Source organism: Elephantulus edwardii, unplaced genomic scaffold (genome assembly GCF_000299155.1).
Source record: "Elephantulus edwardii isolate Elephantulus edwardi_28Jun2011 unplaced genomic scaffold, EleEdw1.0 scaffold00224, whole genome shotgun sequence".
NCBI lineage: Eukaryota > Metazoa > Chordata > Mammalia > Macroscelidea > Macroscelididae > Elephantulus > Elephantulus edwardii.
In genome coordinates this window covers 4,985,873-5,011,450 of record NW_006399974.1, presented here as the reverse complement: position 1 = coordinate 5,011,450, position 25,578 = coordinate 4,985,873, and the positions used below count along the sequence as shown (strand labels likewise).

General features: G+C 36.6%; 1 protein-coding gene across 1 annotated transcript in view; it reads left to right on the top strand.

Moving 5' to 3' along the window:
• Positions 1 to 1,843: 1,843 nt before the first annotated feature.
• Positions 1,844 to 25,578, top strand: part of LOC102851360 (calcium-activated chloride channel regulator 4-like) — a 43,820-nt gene continuing 20,085 nt past the window's right edge. Inside the window, exons 1-8 of the mRNA XM_006898234.1 lie at positions 1,844 to 2,002; positions 7,755 to 7,895; positions 8,033 to 8,180; positions 10,078 to 10,186; positions 12,140 to 12,317; positions 13,838 to 14,056; positions 17,606 to 17,833; positions 24,283 to 24,460. Coding sequence (XP_006898296.1) covers positions 1,844 to 2,002; positions 7,755 to 7,895; positions 8,033 to 8,180; positions 10,078 to 10,186; positions 12,140 to 12,317; positions 13,838 to 14,056; positions 17,606 to 17,833; positions 24,283 to 24,460 — 1,360 coding nt within the window. The remainder of the gene's footprint in view (positions 2,003 to 7,754; positions 7,896 to 8,032; positions 8,181 to 10,077; positions 10,187 to 12,139; positions 12,318 to 13,837; positions 14,057 to 17,605; positions 17,834 to 24,282; positions 24,461 to 25,578) is intronic.

Below are 25,578 nucleotides of genomic sequence, written 5' to 3'. Positions count from 1 at the left end.
TCAAATTGATTAAATAATGTGGAGAAATTTGTTGGAGAGGCTTACGATCAGCTGTTAAAAGTAGGTCAATTACTGATTTTGGATTGGATAATCAAGTACTTGTATACAAGTTCAAACTGAAGCTAAAGAAAATAAAATCCACAAGAACCAAAGTTCGACCTTGAGTGTATCCCCCCGAATTTAAAGACCATCTCAGAAATAGATTTGAAGTCTTGAACACTACTGAGTGAAGACCAAACTGTGAGATGATATCAAGAATATCATCCATGAGGAATGCAGAAAGTCATTACAAAGACAGAGGAAGAAGAAAAGACCAAAATGGATCTCAGAAGAGACCCTGAATATTGCACTAGATCACCAAGAACCCAAAACAAAGGAAGAAAATAAAGTGCTAAGTAGTTGAATAGAAGATTCCAAAGGGCAGCACAGGAGACCAAAGCAAAGTATAATAGTGAAGTGTGCAAAGAGCTGGAGTTGGAAAATCAAAAGGGACAAACTTGCTCAGCATTTCTTTCCTTTTCTAAAATTAATTTAAATGAAAGTTTACAGAGACATTGGAGTTCCATTAATTTATTGTTTCACTTTTCTCCCTGCCCACCCTGCCCCATCATTTCGCTCTTCTCTTTGAAAAGTAAAAAAAAAAAAAAAAAAATTCTTTCATTGTTATACAATCCCCACTTGGCAATGAGGATCAGCAAAAGAGAAGACGATTCTCAAAGAGATGGATTGATATAGTGACTGCAACAATGCACTTGACCATGGTGGAGATGACACAGAGTTGGAAAGGTTTCTGTTTTGTAGAATTGTAATGAGTTGATGCTGACTAAACAGCATGTATCAAGAAAAAGTACCAGAATTAATTTTAAACAGTAAAAATAATTTTAAAATATAGAATTTCTAGGACTTGTCAAAGTAGTAGGGGAAAGTTTATCATCTATTATTTAATTTCCCCAACTGGAAACCTGAATTAATATAGAATGCTCACTAATGGAATTTTTAAATTATCCTTGAATAAAAAAAAAAAGGTTATTCAACATTTGAAATAATGGGATAATTTATGTGTCCTATCAGATATTAGATATCCTCACATTTTTTACAAGGTAAGATTTAAACTAAAGTCTGCTAATAGTTTAAACTCAAGTAAAGCTTCATTAATTTATAAAGGTCCTTAAAATTCTTTCCTTTAAATCTACAAGCCACCTTACCAGTTTCTGTATAATTTACATTTACTTTTCTATTCTTTTTCATTATTTATACCACTAGCCATTAATTTAAGCAGTAATCAAATAACTTTAAAACTGAGGAACAGTAGTAACATTACTGTTTCTATTAAATTTGCTATACATTTAAAAAATAATTTTTATATCTTTCTGCAAGAAAGATAGTATATTCTATTCTTACGAAATTGTTATGTACTGCTGAGTTGGAACTGACTTATAGCAGAGCCTCAAGTGATTTTCAGAGGCAATAAATTGCACGGGAGGAGATCACCCATCTTTCCCCCTCAAAGCAGCTGTTGGATATGAACCACATAGCTTTGGATTGGCAGTACAGCTCCTTACCACTAAGCCACCCTAAGTGGAAAATATGCAATGCAGTTTATGAAAAGATCTGATTTCTATTTTACTTCCTGATTATTTATAAAATAACATGTAATAAAACAACTATGTAAACTCAAGTCAAATATTTTCCTATATAAGTCATCATGACCTTTATATTATGTGCCAATATCCCTTTATCAGCCAATGCTGATAATGTCTAGAACTATATAAGACAGAGAAGGGGAAAAGAAAAGTCTCTTGAACAAGCCAGCATTTGGCTCAGGATCATCAAGAGAGGAAAAATGGGGCTGTTCAGGACTTCTGTTTTCTTTTTAGTCCTCTACCTGCTGCAGGGCTCAAATACTTCCCTGATTAAGCTGAATAACAGTGGCTATGAAGACATTATCTTTGCTATTCACCCTGATGTGCAAGAAGATGAGAATATAATTAAACAAATAGAGGTAAGAAAGAAAAAGTATTATAATACTGTTTTGTTTTAATTATGGAGAAGAAAATAAAAATTAATAATTATTACGACATTTCTGAATGCTCTGGGAAGTGTAAAAGCAACATAGGACAGTGAAGACAGAGCTGATATGAGGCGCGAGAGATGAAATTTCTAGATGAGACTTTTCTACCCACACTCATTACAACATCCTCTTACTTACAGGAAAGCCAACTGGTTCTGAACAATAGCTTTATAATGAGCAGGGTAAAGAGCTCTGGTGGCAGATTTTGTGAAAAATGATTGACAGTTGGAATCCACTGAGTGCTCTCTAGGAGAAAGACAGGCAATCTCTGCCCATAAAGATTTACGTTCCTGAAAACTTGAAGTACTGTAACTCGAAGGTTACTTTAAGTCTGTAAGCTGACTTGATGGCAATGTAGTATGCAGGATCAGTTGATTCTGTCTCAAATATTTCTGAGCCTCAGAAATAATCATTTGTAAAAATTATCTCTATGCCCAAAGAATTTTTTTCGGTAAGCCTCTGTTGTATACTAGAAGTAGAAATTTTATTGTTAGTGGTATGCCTAGATCGCACGGTTATTTCTAACATTTTTCTAGCCCTCTGAAAATCCTTGCATCTATATCCTCTCAGAAAAACTGTGTCATCCATATCTTGGTGAAAAGAAAACTGGAGTTTAGAGAAGTTAGATAACTTATTCAGTGTCAAATTAACTGACAAGGTCAGAGCTAAAATACAGGAGTTATATAATAGACTTAGTAAAGGACATGGATTTGAATTTCAACAGATTTAGAGATCTGGTTTTAATTCATTCACTAACTCATAACTATTAAGTGAATGGTCTCTGATCAAAGCCAAGAACCATGCCAAGGTAGAGGTAGCATTCTTCTCAAAGTTTATTGCACAACGGGCTACTCAGCAAGGGGAGTAGCACTGAGGGTTGGGCTTAGGGGGGTTTATATGGGGTTTTAGCAAGTATGTTTTAGGGGGTTGTGAGGTGAGTTGACATTGCAGTGGCTCATTGGTGCATGAAGTTTTTGGTCTTGGGAAAAGATACTAATATGGGAATTTCTGAGTTCTGCTTCTGGGGAATGTCCTGACATAGGATTTTCTGAGTTTTCGTTTCAGAAGAATGTCCTGACATAGGATTTCTGAGTTCTGGTTTCAGGAAAATGTCCTGACATAGGGTTTTCTGAGTTTTGATTTTAGAAAATGTTCTAGCATAGGATTTTCTGAGTACTTGTTTTGGAAAATATCCTGACATTGGATTTTTTAGTTAATCTTCAACCTCCATTTTTATTTTTAGCCTAGCATTAAATAGGAACCAGTGCAGAGCTTTGGATTTACAAAGCTAAAAATTGCAGGGAAGGAAATTACCTATATTTCTCTAGCAGAGCTGCTGGTGGATTTGAACTATGATAGAGGAGTGACCTTTGGGTTACCAGCTCAACTCCTATAGACTCTGTCACTAGATCTCCCTTTGCTTCAATTGTTATTGTTATTGTTGATTGCCATCAAGTTGAGCATAGCAACCCTATGAACAAAAGGCCTGAAGACTTTCTATAACATCATTTACCAAAGTCCACAGGGTTTTCAGAGGTATGTTATTTAGGAAGTAGATGTCACTCCTGCTTCAAAACAACTATATAATTCACTCGCATATGTTTTTAAGAAATAGTAAAATAAGAGGCAACCAACTAAATTCGGGAAGGACATACTCTCCTGGATACTTTCTCCTCCCCCAACACCCCGCCCACTAAGGTTTCTAGGATAGGGAAAATACTGGTTTCAGTTCTGTATTACTGATAGTCAAGAGTGAAGTGTAGGAAAAGTTTTTGCAGCTGGCAAACATAAGTTAAAAGCATTAGTCATCAGAGAAGAATCAGTGATTTTTAAGGATCATTATCTTCAAAGCTTTAGAAATAGTCAACTTTCAAACTTCTAATTATGTTAATCCAATCTGCATCAATCTAAGGAAACAGGAAATCAAACCATTAGTTTTTAAATTCTGAGCACACTTCTATAGCTCTGTCTTGCCTTTACACTTAATGGTTATGGATAAATGTTAAGGAAAATGTTTACAAATTGATTGATATAGAAATCAAATAGCTTAACTGACAGCAAACACACAGAAACAACAACAAAAAAGAGTTTCATAAGAGAAAACAATATGGTAGGAATTGTGATGACAAATTGTCAGAAACACTTTTGTTATTCTGTTCCTCTCCATAAAACACAGCTCTTTTTCTATGTAAATTAAAGTAACAAAAAGTATCCACTCTAAACCGTCTAGCGTAAAATGGGTACAGGTATCACAGAAGACAACATTTTAAGTAAATAAATGATTTGGAAACAGTATTTCCTATAATTCATTTCATTCCATGGGATACTCATTTGTGTCAGACATAGTAGATACAATCACAAATAAAACCTAGTTTTATACCCATCAAAGCTTAAAATGTAGTATCACATAGGTCATAGAGGACAAACACTCGGATACAGTACCTAACTAACAAACTTATTTTGTTCCTCATCTATGGGGACCAACTTGTAATCTAGAAACCATCAAGATTTCTTATAAAATGTTGATGCTTAAACAGACTTGCCTTCGTACTATAGGATCAAGGAAAGGAGAAAGTCACCAATTCAGCAATGATACTACCAATCTGGATATATCTGGGGTTGCTTCAATTAGATGGCAAAAAAAGTCACTCTTTGACATGATTGTGAACCAATAATTTGTGACTGTAACATATTGTTGTTGTTGTTGTTAAGTGCCATCGAGTCATAGGTGATGACTTATAGCGACCCTGTGAATGAAAGTCCTTGACACTTGTCTGTGTGACTTTTATCCTTTCTCCAGGTTCATAGGGTTTCCGGTGGCAAGCTATTTATGGAAGTGGATGCCACTCCTGCTTCCAAGCTTGTTTTAATGGGGGAGCTCCATCTGACACAGTCCACCATGGGTAACCATTATCACATTTGACACATCAGTGTCACATTGTTCAGCTTCACAGCAACCACAGGTTACCTCTGTAAGGCAAGTGGACACACCAGGGTTATATGGCCTAGAAGAATGTTTGACCACAAACAAGCAAAAACAGGCCTGAAAGCCACGGATTAGAGTCACCCACCTTTGACTTGGTAGCATCACTTTCGGTCCACTAGGGCAACTGGTCTCTCTCTCTCTGTTTTTAAGTGCTGTCAAGTCATAGGCGACTCATAACGACCCTATGAACAAAAGTCCTCAACACTAGCATGACATATTAGTAACATATCAAACCAGATTAAGAGATATGCTGTTTTAGTTACTAATTTATGAGTTGAAATGTTCATATTTCAGTTTTCCTATTCCTAGTATAGATTTCTTCTTAGCATCAAAAAACATAGTTTTTAAATTGTTGGCATTAATCTCCTTTGATCCAACTGGGATATGGGTATTTAGAAATGGACTTAGATTGGATTCTGTAAGAATTCTTCTTGGGTAGCTTATGAGTGCCATACAAAGGCACCCAGGTGCCCTCAGAAGTCACAATTGTCTGATGGAGTTCTCTGCAATCCATCTACAATCTGAAAACATAACAATACTCATCAAGCTAGTCATGTAGCCATGAAAAGGAGGCTTTTCGTGGACAGAAACAATAGTGTACATTAGGAAACTGCCAAGAAGATGATGAAGACTGGCATTAATCCAATGTCCAAAATGCCCCAATTATTCATACGGTTTAACCATGTGGAATAGATCACCGCGAGTGTCTTTTACTTCTCTGCTAGGAAGCTCTAATGGCTTTAGTGGTAAAGAACTGAGCTTCCAATCAAAATATATTCAGTTCAAATCCACCAGCCTATCCTTCAGAGAAAGATGGACAGTCTTCTCCCAGGCAATTTACTGCCTCTGTAAAACTGCTTGAGGGTCAGCTATGAATCAGTTCAAACTCAATGGCACATAAGGACAACATTTTCACTGCTAGATGTAAATTCTAGAAGAGGATTATGCATCTTATTCATCATTATATCCTTAGATTTCAGAAAAATATAAGGTGTTATTATTTTCAGCTTGTTAGCAGTGTAGCAATCTCATTTATTCCTATGATTTTTTCCATCACCAAGGGCTCATATCAGAGATCCCAACTTAAATGTCCCTCTCTGTCTTCATATTTATTATTAAGAAACTCATTTCTAGAACGTATCACTTTCAGTTTGCATTCAACTAAAACTGCTCTCTATTATGACTTCTTGTTGTTAGGTGCTGTCGAGACAAGTATGACTCATAGTTGTTGTTGTTGATTGCCTTCAAGTCAAGTATGACTCATAGTGACCTTATGAACAAAAGGTTTGAAGTCCTTCTACAACTATTGGCATTTATCAAAGTTCATAGGGTTTCTGGAGGCATGTTATTTAGAAAGTACCACTCCTGCTTCCAAATGACTCATAGAGACCCTATGAACTAAAAATCTGAACCCTAAAAAAAAAATCTGAACCTGTTCTACCCTGCACCGTCCTCACTTCCTGACACACAGGAGCCCATTGCCGCAGTCACAATATGAATCCACCTGGTACAGACCCTCCTCCCTTCCTAACATCATGTCCTTTTCCAAGGAATAGCACTTCCTAGCTATATAGTGTAAGTATGTGAGGTGAAGTCTCACCCTTGCCTCCAAAGACCACTCCAGCTGCACCATCTCCAAGATATATCTGTTTTCTTAGCCATCCATGGGATGTTCAGTGCTCTTCTTCAATACCACAGATCAAAGGTGTCAATTATTTTTCTGTCATCCTTATTCATTGTCCAGATCTCAGATGCATGGCTAGTAATTGGAAAGACTATGGCCTCAATCAAATGCATTTTAATCCTCAAACTGACATCACTAGTCCACAATACTTTGGAAAGATCCCTAACTATAGATTTTCCCAGTGAAATGCATCTCCTTATATCCTGACTGCTTTATATCAAGGGTGTTAATTATGGATCCAAACAAGATGAAGTTGTTGACAATTTCAATCTCCTCTCCACCCATCATGATGCTGCCCATTGGTCCAACTAACAATAGATAGTTTACTAGGTATTTCTAGAGGAAGTTATAATTTATTCTGTCTTTATGCCAATTTTAAATATAAGAATACTTAGTTCATTTACAGGATAAGGATACTTATGTTAAAAGCAGTTACAAAAATAAGCTAACAATTAAAATTCAAGAACTAAAATCAGAATTAGAACTAAGGCATCTAATGATGTCTAAGTCTATACTTAAATAATTTCTGTTAATAATAAATAGAAGATTTTGCTTTTTCATGCATGATTAAAGAGAATTAAAATGTGTTTAGGGAGCTTTTGTGGTATAGTCCGTAGAGAGTTGCTCTGATAACCCAAAGGTCATGCCTCCCTACCACCAGCAGCTCTGAAGAAGAAAGATGAGAAATCTCCTAAACTGTGATTGATTTACAGTCATGGGCACCCAATAGAGGTTCAGCTATGAGTTGGTTCTAACCCCAAGGCAATGAGAAAGGAAGGGGAAATGCATTTAAATGTTTAGGATTATGCTATAATTTGAGAGTAACAGATTGCAGAATTGGGATTGTAAAGCAGAGAACTCGCTTTTCAAAACCACTTTTACTTTTTATTCATAAGGTAGGAAATGCCTATGTTTAGTATTAATATTAGCATTAGTATTAGCCGCAGCAGCAGTAGTATTGAGTTGACTCTTACTTGGTTCTCCTCACATATATTTTTTTCTTTTAATACTAGGACATGGTGACTGCAGCTTCCACTTACCTGTTCAAAGCCACAGAAAAAAGATTTTTTTTCAAAACTGTATCTATATTAATTCCTGAGACTTGGAAGGCAAACTCTCAGTACAAGAGGCCAAGACTAGAGAGCTACACACATGTAAGTAAAACACTTCTCTTGTTAGATTATATTTTTTGGTGCTTCCAATTTTGCCTCAGATACATTGTTATACAGTGTTTCATAGCAAATGTCATTTCTATTTCTGGGTTTTATACAGTCTTTTTAAACCTTCTTAGGCTGATGTTTTAGTTGCACCACCGACCCTCCCAGGTAGAGATGAACCGTACACAAGGCAGTTCACAGAATGTGGAGAAAAAGGAGAATTCATTCACTTCACACCTGACTTTTTACTAGGAAAAAAAGAAAAAGAATATGGACCATCAGGTAGGAATTGGGGTTGAAAATATATATATACTAACATAATGTTTTAAGAAAGTAGCTTTCTACTCACTAAGATCTGCAAGTCTTGGAATGAGGCTATTACAGAGGTGTAAATCCTGACTCATGTGTTTATTAGCTGGGTATGACCTTGGGGCAATGAATCAATCTCTTTGTGATTATCATGTGTAAATGGTTAATAGAGGAATACCTGCCCAGTAGAATTGTTGTGAATATTCAGTTGTTGTTGCCATTGTTGTTATGTGCCATTGAGTCACCTGCAACTCATAGAAGCCCTATGTACAATAGCCCTAAACCCTGCTCTATCCCTTGTCAATCTTATTCTACCAAACACCCATCCCCATTATCCCAGTGATTGAATCAATCCCTCTCATAGAGGATCCTGCCTTGCAACACGCCCAAAGTGTGTCAGTGAAGCTTCAGAATCCTTTCCTCCAAAGAGCAGCCTAGCTTCACCTTCTCCAGGACAAATCTGTTTGTTCTCCTCGCAGTCCATGATGTATTCGATATTTTTATCCAGCACCACAACTCAAAGGCACCAACTCTCCTTCCATCATCCCTAGTCTTGGTCCAGCTCTCTGATGAAAGAAAGCATGTAATTGCAAATATCAGGTGCACCTTAGTCTCCAGACTGACATTGTTGCTCTTCAGTACTTTAGAGAGGTCTCTGACAGCAGAATTTCCCAGTGCAATTCATCTTTTAATTTCCTGGCTGCTGGCACCAAGACTGTTGATTGTAGAGCCAAACAAACTGATACTGTCAACAATCTCAATCTCTTCATCATCTATTATGATGCTGCCAATCAGCCCAGTGGTGAGAATCTTTGTTTTCTTGATGTTGAGCTTCATTCCATATTGAAGGCTGAAGTCTTTGACCTTCTGCAGCAAGAGCTTCAGGTCCTCCTCATTTTCAGAAACAAGGTTGTCATTTGCACAACACAGATTGTTGATGAGTTTACCTTCAATCCTGATACCACACTTCTCCTCATAGAGTCCTGCCTCTTGGATAATCTGAGATAATCTGATAATCACATATAGATTGAAAAGATCCAGAGATAGGACACATTCTTGACTCACACCCTTCCCCACTTTGAACAATGCAGTGTTTCCTTGCTCTGCTCTGACGACTGTCTCCTAGTCCATAAGCACAATCAAGTTTTCTGAGCTTCCCATTAGTTAGAGAACTTTATTTATTTGGTATAATGTCTGGCAAATATTAAATGGAAGAAATTTTAAACATAGAACAATAGGAAATGTCTTTTTCTTGAGACATTAAATTTAGATCTTAATTTAAAATACAGATTAAAATCACAGTTCTCCGTGCTTGACAAACTACTGTTAAAACAGTTAAGGCCTTTTTTCCTCCCCAGAAACCATTTTCTCCCCTGAGGAGGCACTATCACTCCCTTTGTGAATTGGTTTTATAGATGAGAAACTGAGGAATAGGCAGGTTAAGCAATTTGTCCAAGAATGCAAAAATGAGAAGGGGCAGGACATGCAACAAAAGCCAAAGAAATAAAATAATTGGGTGAATGGAAGGAAGAATGAACAATATAAAGACTATTATCTTTTCCATCCCAAATGAGGTTTGCATCTAACTACATTGTGCTTATAAGGCTCTCCTACTATGTAATTTCAAATGTTCAAAATTCAGTCCAATGTGCCCACAGCAAGTACTCTACAAAGATTATTTTTATTTAATGTGTTGTATAATAAAAAATAATATTTTGCATAATATAATGCGGTAGAACATATTTCATAAACCAGCAATGAATATTCAAATCTATCATTTAATTGATTGGAAGAAAAAACCTTCTTGAGGTTTTTTAGAGGCAAATCTTTTCACCTGACTTATGAATACATTTTAAATATTTCCCGACAGGAAGAGTGTTTGTCCATGAATGGGCCCATCTCCGGTGGGGCGTATTTGACGAGTACAATGAAGATGAGCCATTCTACAGTTCTTCGTCAAAAAAAATTGAGGCAACAAGGCATGGTCCTTTACAAATTTCATAAATGTCTTTAGAGTGTAATGATTTTATATTACTTAGATTTCTTTCCTAGTGCTAATAACTCATTTTGGTCTTGATGTTATATTGGGGGGGAGCATTTATTTTCTTTTTTGAAAATGTATCTTAATTTGCTGCCAACTTAAAATATGCTTAGATTTAAGAGGACTTCATGGACAACTTGACATACTTTATATCTCTTATCCGTAGTTACTAGTGCTCATTTATGCTGAAGATGTGCTCTGTGTAAATGGTATATTGTATGCTCAGAAATGATCAAAATTATTCCAACTACTCAAGGTGCCAATGAGTCATGCTCGACTCATTGGCACCTAACAACAACAATACACTGATAACAAAAAAGAGGCTAAGAAGCAATGTTGGATGTGGGCTGTGAAAAATATTAATCAGCGTCAAGTTGCCAATTTGAAATTTCTTGGAGATATGTAAATATCAACCTAAATACTAAGCCAGCATCACAGTTGGTACTAGACATTCACCTTGGTTTTGAGATGAAGAGAGTAAAATGTTAGGATAAATGTGTTTAAAATTTGATTTTATTAACCTAACTACTGTTAGATGCCCTGCGAAGGAGAAGTAATTGTAATAAATGAGCAAGTTAAAGATACATGATATCAATAAGCATCATTCTTCTGCTCTACCACAACTATACCATTTTTAGGATATTTTTTAGAGTTTTTTTAAAAAAATTTTAAATGTTCATTTTAATTCTTTTTTATTCAAACTTGTAATAGTATTTTTTTTTCTTATTAATTTTAATGAAAGTTTACAGAGACTTAGGGTTTCCAGTCATTCATTGTTGCACTTTTCTCTCTACCCACCCCTCCTCCTGAAATCACTCTTCTCTTTGAAAAGAAAAAGAAAAACTCTTTCATTGTTATGCAATCCCTCTCCCCAAACCCACTCCACTATTTTATCTCAAACACTTATTGGAGAGTAGAGGATTGCAGGAGACAAATGACATTATATAGTCACTTTTTCATCGCCAGCACACCATAAATATTTTTTCTTATCATTATATATTCTTTTACAGAAGAATTGTAATATCTGCTTGTGTTATGCTGTTTGACATCTAATTTATCTATTAATCTTCTTTTGTTATAGACTTTTAGTATTTTTATTATGAGCAACTTCTTTTTCTACTTCTGTATTTTTATTGGTATTCATATATTCATATACATTGTGTTTCAAGAGTATTGCATTTATTCCATTATTTTATATATGCAAGTATCTGCATTTCAGTACAGAATATTCATAGTCATTTATATAAATAGCGTAATTACTTTCAGTGATTTGTAGGGCAATGCAAAAAAAAAATATCTTTAGGAGATTCCGTAGATGACTAAATGAAATCTCATTCCTGCTTCCTGAATTTAAACTGGAAGCACATTGCAAAGTTAAGAATATATTAAAATCTCCATATATTTATTATAATTATTGCCAATTCTAAGTAATAAAATTGATATCTAAAGTATCTCCATCATTCATTGTTTCCAGGCACATTCTCCTTTGAATAGCAATCTCTTTGTCCACTGGAAACAACTGTAGCTATGTTATCTCCCATTCTTTTGTAGACATCCTCTCTAGTGATAAATCTATAAGTGACACTAAACTAGTGTAGTTTCAAAGTAGGTAGGCTGAACGTTCTCTCATCAGCTTCTTGCAACACATTATCATCACAAGTTCAGAGGGAGACAAGGGAACTGCAAATCATTAGTCTAAGCAGGACAGCAGCGGCTTGAAACTCAGCAGAGAACACACATTGTATGTATGAAATCCCACTGCAAGGTTTTTGAAAACTTTCTCACTGCAATATGCAATTACACAAAAAAGAATTGATCATTAAACACTTAAGATTTTCAAAACATCTTAATGAATAAGCTGCCTCAAAGAATAACTATCAAATATTTTCAGGTGTTCCACAGGAATCACTGGTACAAATAAAGTATACTGGTGTCAAGGAAACAGCTGTGTAACTAGAGTGTGCAGACTTGATTCCAAGACAAAACTATATGAAAAAGATTGTCAATTCTTTCCTAATAAAGTTCAAAATGAAAAGGCATCTATAATGTTTATGCAAAGTATTGATTCTGTAAGTATGTCAGTCATTGCTTTGATAATTTATAACTAAGTAAGATAATGTTTTCAACATATCAATCCAGTTGACCTTAGGAAATAGATGTATTAATAAAAGATTGTTTGAACATTAGAACGTACTGGTGACCTAGTGGTTAATGAGTTTTGATGCTAATGCTAAGTCAGGTGATTTGAATGCACCACTGCTTTGCAGGAAAAAGATGGGCAATCTCCTCTCCTGTGATTTACAGCCTCGAAAAAACCCATTGGAGGGTCAGCTCTGAGTTGATTCCAGCTTGATGACAATGAGTCAGTCAGTCCATTTAAGTATTAGCCGGCACAAGGGCTAGCTATTATTACTATAATTATTGCTATTAAAAATCAACTTTAGTATAATAGTGATTCTTCAATGAATAAGAGTTCATTCAATAAACAACATTTTTCAGAAAATATTTTTATTTCAGGTCTGTAGTTAGATTTAATGCATGTTGTTGTGTGTCATTGAATAGAGTCCAATTCATAGTGAGCCTATAAGATAGCATAGAACTGCCCCATTGGGTTTCCTAGACTGTAATCTTCTTGTTGTTAAGTGCCATCAAGCTGCTTGTGACTCATGTTGTTGTTTGTTGTTTAATGCCGTCGAGTCGTAGACGACTCATAGAGACCCTATGAACCAACAGCCTGAGCACTGTTCGTACATCGAGTTTCCAGAGGCAAGCCATTTTGGAAGTGGATGCCGCTCCTGCTTCCAGGCTTGATTTAGTCGGGAAGCTCCAGCCAACACTGTCCACCATGGGTGCCCATTACCACGATTGGCACATCACTGTCACAGGCTTCAGCATCACAGCAACCACGAGTTACCTCTGTACAGCAACGCAGAGACCAGTGCTATACCACCTAGAAGAATGTTTGACAGGAAGACAATTTGAACCTGGGAATGTGTTTGACGTGCAGGTTTGCTCTGTCCCTGGAGTGAGGCTAGCCAGCCTGGGCCTAGGGTTTGAACCAGGAGGCAGCCTTAAGCCGAAGGTTTTGTGACTCATAGCGACCCTATATACAAGAGCTCTAAACGCCATTCTATTCTGTGCCAACCTAGCCATCTTACAGAAGCAAATTGCCATGTCTTTTCTGTCATGAAGTGTCTGTGGGTTCAAACCATCAACTTTACAGATAACAGCAGAGTACTTAACTATGATGCTATTGGGATTTTCTTAAAACACTGTATATCATATAGTATATGAAGGAGTCCCAAAGATGGGTAGGTAAACTCAATGGAGGCATCAATTAGAATCAACCTGATGAAAGTGGCTTTACATTCTTGTTCTTACATCCCTTTGAGACTCATTGCTGACTCTCCAATGAGTTCAGAGATGGTAAATCACATTGTAGAAGACTGCTGATCTTTTTCCTGTGGAGCAGTTGGTAGAGTTGAACCACATGTCTTTGGGTTAGCTTCTTAACTCCTCTCTACTAGGCCACTAGAGTTCAGTAAAAACAGAGCAGATAAAAATGTTTTTTACCATATTAACCTTTTAGGTCACTGAATTTTGTAATGCAAAAAACCATAACCGAGAAGCTCCAAGCCTACAAAACAAGAAATGCGAATCCAGAAGCATATGGGAAGTGATTAGCAATTCTGAGGATTTTAACAACACTGTTCCTATGGAAGAAACACCTCCTCCACCTGTCTTTTCACTGCTGAGGATCAGTGAAAGGGTTGTGTGCTTAGTTCTTGATAAATCTGGAAGCATGTCGGTAAGTGTCATGGTTCTATTTTTCTGGGATGTGGAACATTGGTTGATGACAGAATGGCCAAGAAAACACTGTTCTGTATGTACACCTGAGTTGTTCTTAATTGCTTGATAGTTTAAAGTCGTTATCACTTCTTGGGGTCCTCACTTCAAGATGGATAATGGCATATCATATTGAAGGAAAGATATCAATAGACTTAAACAAATTTAAACTAAGTTCTGATATTTAATTTCCCCATATTAGACCAAGTTCTGGTGGTTGGGTTTTTTTACTTTCCCAAAATAAGTTTGTATTTTTGTTTGTTTGTTTTTTACTGAGAAGGGCATTGAGGACTTTTGAGTAAAGCTTTAGATAAAGAATGAGAACTACAGAGTGAGATATGTAGATGGTTTCTAGCCATGTCTCCTTTTCCTATTGGAAATGTTTGAGATACTTGAGAATAGAGTGGAATGCAATTTGCTGAATTTCATGATCAATGTCAAGGTACAGAATTAATTATGATAATTATTAAACATGGTAGAATGAGGCTGGCATTGGGGTGGGGGTAAGACTGAGAAAAACTGGATGAAATATGTTTACGGCATTGAAGTCTATGGGGGAGAGAATAGTCTAAAAGTATATTTTAGGGCATTATTTTTATCATAGGAGTACGCAATGAGGGTTGCAGAGTGGACTATATTTGGGGGTAGGGGGTGGGGTTTGGGGAGGTGTGGGAGGATTGTGTACCAATGAGGGAGTTTTTCTTTTGCTTTTCAAGAAGAGGAGCAAATGGGGGGGTCTAGGGGGGGTGTGCGGGGAGAAGGGTGCAATAATGAATGAATGGAATTCCAAAATCTCTGTAGATGTTCATTGAAATGAAAAATAAACAAACTAAATTAAATTAAAAAAATGCTAAAAAAAACCACCCATGGGCTTATTACACATACTTACCATTTATACAAATGACCTCTTCATGACCAAAGAAGCAGAAAAAATATCTGACCCAATCTCATCCATCTTTCTTCTGCTCACCTATATATAAAGGGATGAAGATGCTTTTTTAAAATTATTAATCTTAATGAATATTTACAGAGATTTTGGATTTCCATTCATTCATTTGTTGCACTTTTTTCCCCACCCAGCCCCCACCCCAGTTCACTCTTCTATTTGAAAAGTAAAAGAAAAATTCCTTCATTTGTATACAATCCCCCCGCAACCCCCCAACCCCCACCCCGAGTATACACCACTCTGTAACCTTCATTACGGATTCTTATGATAATCATAATACTCTATAATACATTGCTTTTAAACTGTTCTCTCCCTCATCTGTTTCAATGCAGTATACAAAATTTATCCAGTTTTTCTCATTCTTACCCCAACCCTGATGTCAGTCCCACTCTACAACAGTGGCACTATGTAGTGTTTATTCTTCTGTGACTGAGGTATTTCATTCAGCATAATGTCCTCTAGGGTCACCCATTTTGCATTGAGTTCCTTGTTTTTCAATGCAGCATAGTATTCCATTGTGTGAATATACCACAGCTTCTCTATCCATTCATTTGTTGATGGGCACTTAAGTTGTCTCCAACTCCTTGCTATTGTGAACAAAGCCACAATAAACATGGGTGTGCATTTGTCTGTTTGGATGGCAGTTATGGTCTCTTTAGGGTATATTCCCAGTAGTGGAATTGCTGGGTCAAATGATATCTCTATTTGCAACTTTTTGAAGATGCTTTTTATGTGCTGAGAAGTTTCTCATTGCAATTTGGTTGCAGGGAGTTTAGGGAGCAGTTTGGATAGGGGATTGAATGATCAAAGTAGGGTTGATGAATGGAGTAGCAAAGATCATTTTGGTGATGAGAAAAAGAATAAATGTTTGAAGCCACTTACATATTGCCAATGATGAAATAAAGAAGGATGGGAACCCAGGGTGGGGTGGGTGGGGAGAAAAGTGCAACAATGAATGAATGGAAATCCACAATCTCTGTAAATGTTCATTGAAATTAATAATAATAAAAAAAAAGAAAGAGGGGAACCATGGTAGAATAACAAAGTGCCAGTTCAGTACTTAGTTGAAAAAGGACAAAGACAAAAAGAAACAGGATTTCCAGAAATGGCAGCAAAAAGCATTAAACATCAGCACATAAAACCAGTCTTAAAAATATTATTGAAGAGATGTGAGGTTCTTCTCATGTCTTCTGCTACTGTTCAAGGACTGTCTATTACTTTGTGACAGATATTGTGCTAGAGTAGAGGTCCACATACTTGAAGACTTCACAGCTAAACAGAGAAGCTGCTCTCTCCCTTTCCTCATCCTTTATATTTGACACAAGCATCCAGTTTATCCAGGTGGAGCTGAACTGGGCTTCTAGATGAACTTTCTGTTCATCTTTATTATATGTTATTGTTAAGTGCCATCAAGTCGTGGACGACTCACAGCAACCCCATGAATGAAAGGCCTGTACACTTGTATAACTTTCAGCATTTCTCCAAGTTCATAGAGTTTCCAGAGGCAAATTATTTCAGAAGTGGATGCCACTCCTGCTTCCAAGTTTGTTTTAATCGAAGAGCTCCAAGAAACTGTCCATCGTGGAAAACCATTATCACACTTGATTCATCAGGGTCACAGTGTTTAACATCACAGTAACCATGAGTTACCTCTGTATAGCAAATGGACAGACCAGTGATAAACCACTTAGAAGAATGTTTGACCAATATATACAGTATGTTATTAGCATATGCTATTTATATGTTGGGAGGTTCATTCCTATACACTATATATTATATTTAAATTATATTTTGGTCCCAATATTGTTGGAGCTCTTGTAGAAGTTGGAACTATGTTTCATCTTTGTATCATCAGGGCCTAAAACACGGTTTGTTATACACAGACCCTCAATTAGTAATTGTTGAACCCAAAAAATTACAACTAATCAGATGTAATGTGAAAAGTCGCTCAAAATTACAGCAATCTGAGAGGAAGTGTACAAATGTTCAAAGTCACTTACATATTGCCATTGACTGAATAAAGAGGGAAGTGAACCCTGGTGCATTAACAAAGAGACAATTCAATTCAATTAACCCACTGATGATGAAGTGGTGGAGGGCAGCAGGGAATGAAAGAGGAAAGAGACATGGTCAGACTGTGTCTTTCAGGACTCAAAAGCAATCCTGAGTAAGTTTTACCTTTTGATATTTCTAGTGTCTCTTGTCCAGTGGAGAGTTCTTACGTGGCAGAGATGGCTAAGTGTTGGACCATTAACCTGAGGTTGGTGGTTCAAATGATGTAGAAACACCTCTAGAGATCTGCTTCCGAGAGGTCAGCCTCACACTCACTGTGAAGAGCAGCCAAGAATTCATGCTAGTTAAAACTTCTACTCCTTATTACACTAGCATGTGTCCTGTGACAGCTGTAATTGTATTTTTAATTTTACTAAACTGATTTTTAAAAATAATATCAGCTATTCTTCATAGGAAATTCTTACCAATAAATTCTATGTATTCACTTTTTTAAAATCTGCTATGACTTTCCAGTGAAAAATCACATGGTTATTCTCTTTGTTCTTTATTCAGACTTCTCAACGCCTACAGCGTATGAATCAAGCAGCCAAACATTTCCTGCTACAAACCATTGAAAATGGATCCTGGGTTGGATTGGTTCAGTTTGAATCTATAGCCTCTGTCAAAAGCAACCTAGTCCAAATAACAAGCAACAGTGAAAGAGAGGAGCTTGTGAAAAAGTTACCTACACAAGCTTCAGGAGGAACGTCCATCTGCTCTGGAATCGAAGCTGCTTTTCAGGTGAAAACCATTCTGCTAATACAGATTATCTTTGGTTTCTAGATAATTTCTATATTAAGTATTCTTGTACTTCCTGACTGCTTAATTTAAAAATACTTGGTTGTAAAAACCACTGAGTGAATAAACATGGGGGGAAGCCTCAATTTAAAAGAAGAGTGAATAAATTGCTAGTCTACATGTGAATAAATAACTAAATAATCAAACCAATGCTGCAGACCATTCTAACTCGTGATGATCCTATGTGTCATAGTTCCCTAGGGTTTCAAATTTTTCAGAATAGATCACCAGATCTTTTGGTTAGAAATTGAATGTTTTGCACCACCCAAGAACTTTAAAGTTCCACTAAATGACTGTTTCGTCCCACTAAATTTTAAATTCAATGAGGAAAGATAATTTATCTCTGTCAGTACTTGTGGTCTACCAGCAAGAAGCTGTGCTGCAATCCTGAAGGCATGCCGTTTGAGGTCACCAGCTGCTCCACAGGAGAAGGATGGGCAATCTCTCCCAAGTGATTAACTGCTTTTGAAAACCTGCCTGAGGGTTACCTATGGGTAGGTTCCAACTCAACAGTGCATAACATTGCCATGCAAAGAGAGCTCTGGTGGTTTAGTGGTAAGGAATTACACTGTCAAACCAAGAGCATGTGGCTCAAATATACCAGCTGCTCTTCTAGAGAAAGACGGACAGTCTTCTCCTGTGTGATTTAATGCCTCTGAAAACCCACTGGAGGGTTTCAGATTCCACAGTACCTAACAGCAACAACAACATCACCATCCAAAGTAGATGCTAATACAATGTAAAATATAGTAATATGCTTAGACAACAAAAGCAACCAACTTTTAGAGCCATGAACAGGTCCTGTGTCATTATTCCAATCTGAGCCAATCCTCATTTCTACATCTCTGGCACTCAGGGCAATCCAGCGGTTAACCATTTAAAACAGATACAGCAGGGACTATTAATCTTATGTAGGGTAAGATAGATTGGTTACTGATGTTGTTGTGTACCACTGAGTGAGAACCGACCCATATCTGACCCTCCAGCTGGTTTCCAGAGGCAATTAATCACATGGGAAGAGATTGCCCATCCTTCTTCTGCGAGGCAGGTGGTGAATTTGAACCACATGCCTTCAGGATTTTGACGCAATTTCTTACCACTAGCCCACCAGCTCCCTAGATAGATTAGTTAGACGATGGATTTGACAACAGATAGATTAGGGTTTGAGTCCTTCCATAGGTTGACTTACTAACTGTAATCTTGGGCAAAGTTCTAGCCCTTTTGTACTTTAACCACGTTATGTACAATTATGTATAAAACATAGGAAAATAAGAATGCCTACCTCCATATTTTGGGCATGTTAGAGGAGGAAACAGTCCTTGAAAAAAGACATCTTTCCTGGAAAGATAGAGGGTCAGGAAAAGAGTGAACAACCCCAAATTAGATGGATAGAAAATGTGACTCTAACTATGAGCTTGACCATGGAGGGGATCATGAGAATGTAAGGTTCATAGGGTCACTATAAGTCAACTTGACAGCATCTAACAATAACAAATTTCTAATGTATTACAAAAATTAAATTAAACAATATATTTAACACACTTAGGAAAATGATATATTGCATGTTGTTGCTGTCATGTACTATCGAGTGAGAACTTATCCATAGCTGAGCTTCCACTAGGTTTCAAAAAGCAGTAAATTGCATAGAAGACTGTTCATTTTTCTCCTGTGGAGCAGCAGATGGATTCAAACCACATGCCTTTGGGTTGGCAGCACAAATCCTTACCACTAAGCTATCAGAGTAATATATAATTTATATTATTTTTTATGATGAGTGTTATTTTAATCCAAATGATCATTTCGAGTTTATAATTCATATTTATTTTCTGCTTACAAATATTCACTACCTCCTAATTATCTATAAAATCAAGTTAGAAATCCTTACTGGCCTGATGCTATTCAAAAGTTTCCCACTCTCTAATAAAACTGCCTCCACTTATCTTTCCAGCCCAATTTCTCATTTCTTCTCTCCTGATGCTGTACTAATTTCTGCATACTTCATTTTCCAAGTTCCCTATGTGCTAACTACCTCCATGTCCTTGCTCACGAAGTTTCTCTAAAATCTTAACTTCTTCTTTATATTTGCATGTTAAAATTCTACCAAAGACCCAAAATTTTTTCTCCTTTGTGTAGGCTTGTTCATTTCCCCCAAATATATTGAGTCTTCATCTTTTGTGAATTGCATGGTATTTGAGTGCAAGGTTCTACTATGAAGGTCTTGGATCAGACCCCAGCTGTCAGTTAACAGCTTTGTAACCTTAACCGTGCTTCCTTAGCTCCTCTAATCAGCTCATCAGTAACATACACACAGAATTGTTCATGTTTTCATTTATTCAACTTTTCTTTATCAACTGCTTGGCATGTGGCACAGAAGAGCTTTGATAGCATAGTGGATTAAGCATTGGACTCTGAACTAAAGGCTGGTGGTTCAAATTCCCCAACAACAGTGTGCTATAGAATGTCATTGTGCTGGATGCTGAGACTCAGCAGGAACTACATTATTTCTACATTCCTGAAGTTTACAGGGAAGCCAGCATTAAGGATACATTTAGCATGTTAAAACAGTTCAGTTGTTAGTTTCCCTCTCTGTATAGATTTGTAGTTTAGGAACTACATTTTAATAATTTTATATGTTTTAGCTCCTAATTTTTCATTTGTAAAAGAAGATTGAACTAGGTTCAGTCTAGTCCCCTCTAGTTCTGTATGCTTTGATTCTGTATTAGTCTTGTGTGGATATATTCCTTTGTTCTTATTAGCACATTAAAAAACATAGAATTCAATTAAAATATCTATGAAACCTTACATGATAGAAAATGAATAATGACACAGTGAAAATATAAGGTAAAATATTTTATAGCCAAAAGAAATAACAAAACTACTTACAGAACATTTCCTGTGTCTAACACCCATTTTATATGTTATGTTATTTAATCCAAGACTGAATTCTTAACCTATCACTCTTGATCTCTACAATACAATCTATTTCAAATAGGACAACATGAGTCATCTTCTTAAAATAAAAATTTACCATCCTTTCTAATACTTACAAACTTTAAAAAGCTTTCTATTGTGTTTAAATTATAATAAAAATCTCTTACTAAAATTTTTGAAACTTTGAAAGATCTAGTCCTTGTCTATCTACTTCACCAGTCACATTTCATCACCTTTAATTCATCATTTTTTAGCACAATTATCTTCTGTCGCTTCTGAGAATAAACCCATTCTGTTCCTCTTTTTCCTTAGGGACTTTTTGCTACATCTCTGCCTAAACCATTGCCCTTGCCTTTCCTTTATTGACATATATCTTAGATAAAATGCCACCTCTTAAGTAACTGATTATTTCCCTTCATTCTTTGCTGTACTTCTCTCCCCACCCAGCCCTTCCCCCCTCCCCCAGTTCACTCCTCTCTTTGAAAAGTAAAAGAAAAACTCCGTGCCTGGTACACAATCCCCCCGCACTCCTCCCACCACCCCAAGTACATTCCACTATGCAACCTTAATTGTGGACTCTTGAGATAACCATAATACCCTATCATACACTGCTCTTAAATTATTCTCTCCCTCATCTGTTTCCGTGCAGTATAAGCAATTTATCCAGTTTTTCTCAGTCCTACCCCAACCCTGACATCAGTCTCATCTTACAGAAGTGGCACCATGCAGTATTTGTCCTTTTGCGACTGAGATATTTCACTCAGCATAATGTGTTCCAGTCTCACCCATTTTGAATAATATTGCATGAGTTCCTTATTTTTCAATGCAGTGTGGTATCCATTGTGTGAATATACGACAGCTTCTCTATCTATTCGTTTGTTGATCTGCACCTGGGTTGTTTCCAACTCCTTGCTATTGTGAACAAAGCCACGATAAACAAGGTTGTGCATGTCTGCTTGGGTGGCAGTTATGGTCCCTTTGGGGTATATTCCCAGTATGGAATTCCTGGGTCAAATGGTATCTCTATTGGCAACTTTTTGAGAAAGCGCCATATCGCCTTCCATGGTGGTTGCCCTATTTTACACTCCCACCAACAGTGAATAAGGGTTCCAGTTCCTCCACAACCTACCAGCATTTGTTGCTTGATGTTCTGTTAAATTTTGCTATTCTGACTGGGGTGAGATGCTATCTCATAGTTGTTTTGAAGTCATCTTTTTCTAATTAATCTTTATTACATTATTCTAGGGTTCCTTTAAACATTTTCTTGACAATCTGCAATTATTGCTTCTATTCTTTTTCTGTTCCTCACTGAAATGATGTGTTGACCAGAACAGAGAATTTATATTCTAGGGTCTTGCACACAGCTTTGCTTGCCATAAAGCCCAAATCCAATTTCAAGTCTTAATAATACTGTAGGACAGGATGGAACTCACTTGTAGGGTTTCTAAGGCTGAAAATACTCACAATGCTTAGTAAATAAACTAAAGCAAGAAAGGAAACAGTGGAAGAGAGCTCTCTATTTCAACTAGATCTTCATTTTGAATGGTAATTATAGAATAGAGATACTGCAACTAAGAGGATTTCTGCAATATTTCAAGTTTCCTTTAAAATAACTGTGAAAATACATTCTCATGGACTCAAATCTTTCAGACATGATGAAAATGACTCAGATAGGACAGGGTTCAGGTCTACTATTCATAGGGTCACTATGTGTCATATTCGCCTTGACAGCACTTAAAGAGAACCATAACAACCACCACAACAATAACATTTCAGTTTGTTTTTAGTAAATATCAGAGAATATTTCTCATATGCTGTAATACATATAGCAGTCATCCCTTTTTTCTAATTATGTAAAAACAATACGGAGGGTAGTTACTAATTTTGTATATAAGCTTTATTAGGATACTACCCAAGTCTCTTTGAAAATCTATACACACTTCTACTCCTATCTCTATGAGTCTATATATCCATATGACAGCCACTGAGAGTACATTATGACACTTTTCTTTTTCTCTTGGGATTGGGTTCAGTTTCAAAATAGTGTTCCAAGAAGCTACTATTAAACAAACCTGTCACAGAAAATATCCCATCTTACGGGTACCTAGTATTTAGAACTCTGAGTTGTAGTTTTTTTAATGTATGTGTGTGTGTGTGTGTGTGTGTGTGTGTGTGTGTGTGTACTGTCAATTCTGAACTGACTGGTACAGGAGGAGATTACCCCTCCTTCTCCATCAGAGCATCTAGTGGATTAGAACCGCTCACCTCTGGGATTGCAGTGCAGCTTCCTGACACTAGGCCACCAGAGCTTCCTGAACTCTGAGTTCTTAAACTATTTTAGTTTGATGTAGTGAAAGAGTAAAGTCACATAGGAAACTCGTTAAATCAAATCACTTCTGTTGAGTTGATTCTGATTCCTAGGTGACCCTGCATCAGATTTCTGAGGTTGTAAATCTTTATAGGAGGATCTTGCCCATATTTTTCTTATAGAGTGACTAGTACATTAGAGCTCCTGGTAATGTGCAGCTTTTTGGTTGACAATGTAACTTGCTATGAACTATGCCATGAGCTTAATAATTCTATACTTGGAGTACCACTTATATTCATGGGCTATTACTATTCAAAGTAAAATACAAATTATATATCAGTCTTTAACCTTAAGATATATAGAACTATTTGTAAATTTTCTTTAAAATTACACTGTTGTTACTATTGTTGTTAAGTGCTATTGACTCAAGTACAACCCATAGCTACTTCATGAACAATAGATATGAACACTGTCCTATCCCTGTACCACCTTCATACTGTCTGACACACTTGAGACCATTGCTGTGATCACTGTGTCACTCCATCTGGTGAGAGATCTTTTCTTTTTTTACCAACACTCTGCCGTTCCAAGCATGATATCCCTATCTAAGGTGTAGCCTTGCCTAGCAACAATTACTGTGGGTTTCTCAATTATTGCACCAGTAACATTTTTTTTCTTTTTGAAAGATTTTTGTGTGTGTGTGTGTTGAAGGAGACGTTATAGATATACTTGGCTGCGTTCATATTGAAGTTTAGCAAACGCAGTCTGGTTAAACAAAGAGAAATATTCAATATCAAGCTGCCCTACTGTATTTTAGTAAATGGTTTCCTGAATTCCTCACTTTTCTCATATTTCTGGAATCTGATAGTCCTGGGTATATTAAGCTGAGATATCACTATCATTTTAATCCTGCAAAGATTTTTCACAGGTCTGCTCCCACATCACTTTTTGTAAATGCATACCAGGAAGACAGATTTTTTTTAAGTCATGGTTAAATATTCCTAAATATTGGTGAGTCTATGATTTTGAAACTAAAGTTACCTCTTCTAGTCTATCCACTTGATTATTTACTCTGAATTATTTTTTTTCTGGTCTCACAAGTCCTTTTGTTCAAGGTATAGTTGGTAGTTAATGTCATAAATGATATTTGCAGGTGATTAAACGGAAGTTCAATGGAACAGAAGGATCAGAAATAGCGCTACTGACTGATGGGGAAGACAACACTGTAAAGAGCTGTCTGGATACAGTGAAGCAAAGTGGAGCAATCGTTCATTTGATTGCTTTGGGAAAAAATGCTGAAGAGGCTGTGAAAGAGATGAGTCAAATAACAGGTAAAAATGTAACATATAGAATCTAGTTTTTTAAATTATTGTTCTTGTTATTACATACTATATCATCTATTCTATGGGTCTCATAGCAATAGATTTTATTTTTCAGACAAGTATCTTAAGTAAAAGCGAGTAATACCTCTAAAAGATTGTGTGATTTAACACACAAGCTGAGAAATCTCCACTCAAGCAATTTATACACTCTGAAAAGCCTCTGCAGAGTTAGCATGTAGTATGAGTAAGTTCAAACAACAAAGAGTTTAGGTTGAGTTTTTGAATGGTCCTTGGATATATTTCTGATAGCTCAGGTTTCCAGATATGTGAAGTACTAATGTAGTTTATATTTCCTTGTTATTGTTATTTCTTAACAAGTCAGAAATGGTCCATATTTGACCCTCAACTGGGATTTCAGAGGCAGTTGATTTCACAGCAGGAAATGACTCATTCTTCTCCCTCAGAACAGCTGGTAGGTTCAAACCTTCGGGATTGCAGTACAATTTATTCTCACTAGTCTACTAGTGCTCCACATACTGCTTTGTTATACTGAACTACCAACAAGGTCATGTGGGAAGCAGATGTATTCTGGAGGGTAGATTTTCTTGGTTTAGTTGAAAGTAGGGTGAAATCTATTCAGTGGTGTTTTATTTAATTCACAATGGTGTTAATTGTATTTGAGAAGTACTTTCTCCTAAATGGTACAGCACTGGTCTGCAGTTTGCTGTATTGTGATAACTTGTAGTTGCTGTGATGCTGAATGCTGTGCCACTGGTGTGTCAAATGCTATAATGGTTACCCATAGTAGACAGTGTTTGGTGGAGCTCCAAGATTACGAGATGCTTGGAAACCGGATTTACATCCACTTTCTAAACAACATGCCTTTGGCAACTCTATTGACATTAGAGAAATGATGATAGTCATAGAACAAGGTTCAGATCTGTTTTTCATAGGGTCACTATGGGTCGTGCTCAACTCAACAGCATTTAACAACAACAACAATGAACAGGGCCACTCATGGTTGACAGATTTCAGGAGAGCTTCTAGACGAAAACAGACTAAGAAACAGAACTAGCTACCTATTTAAGAAATTTAAGAAATAAAATAAACCCTTTGGGCCATGGTAG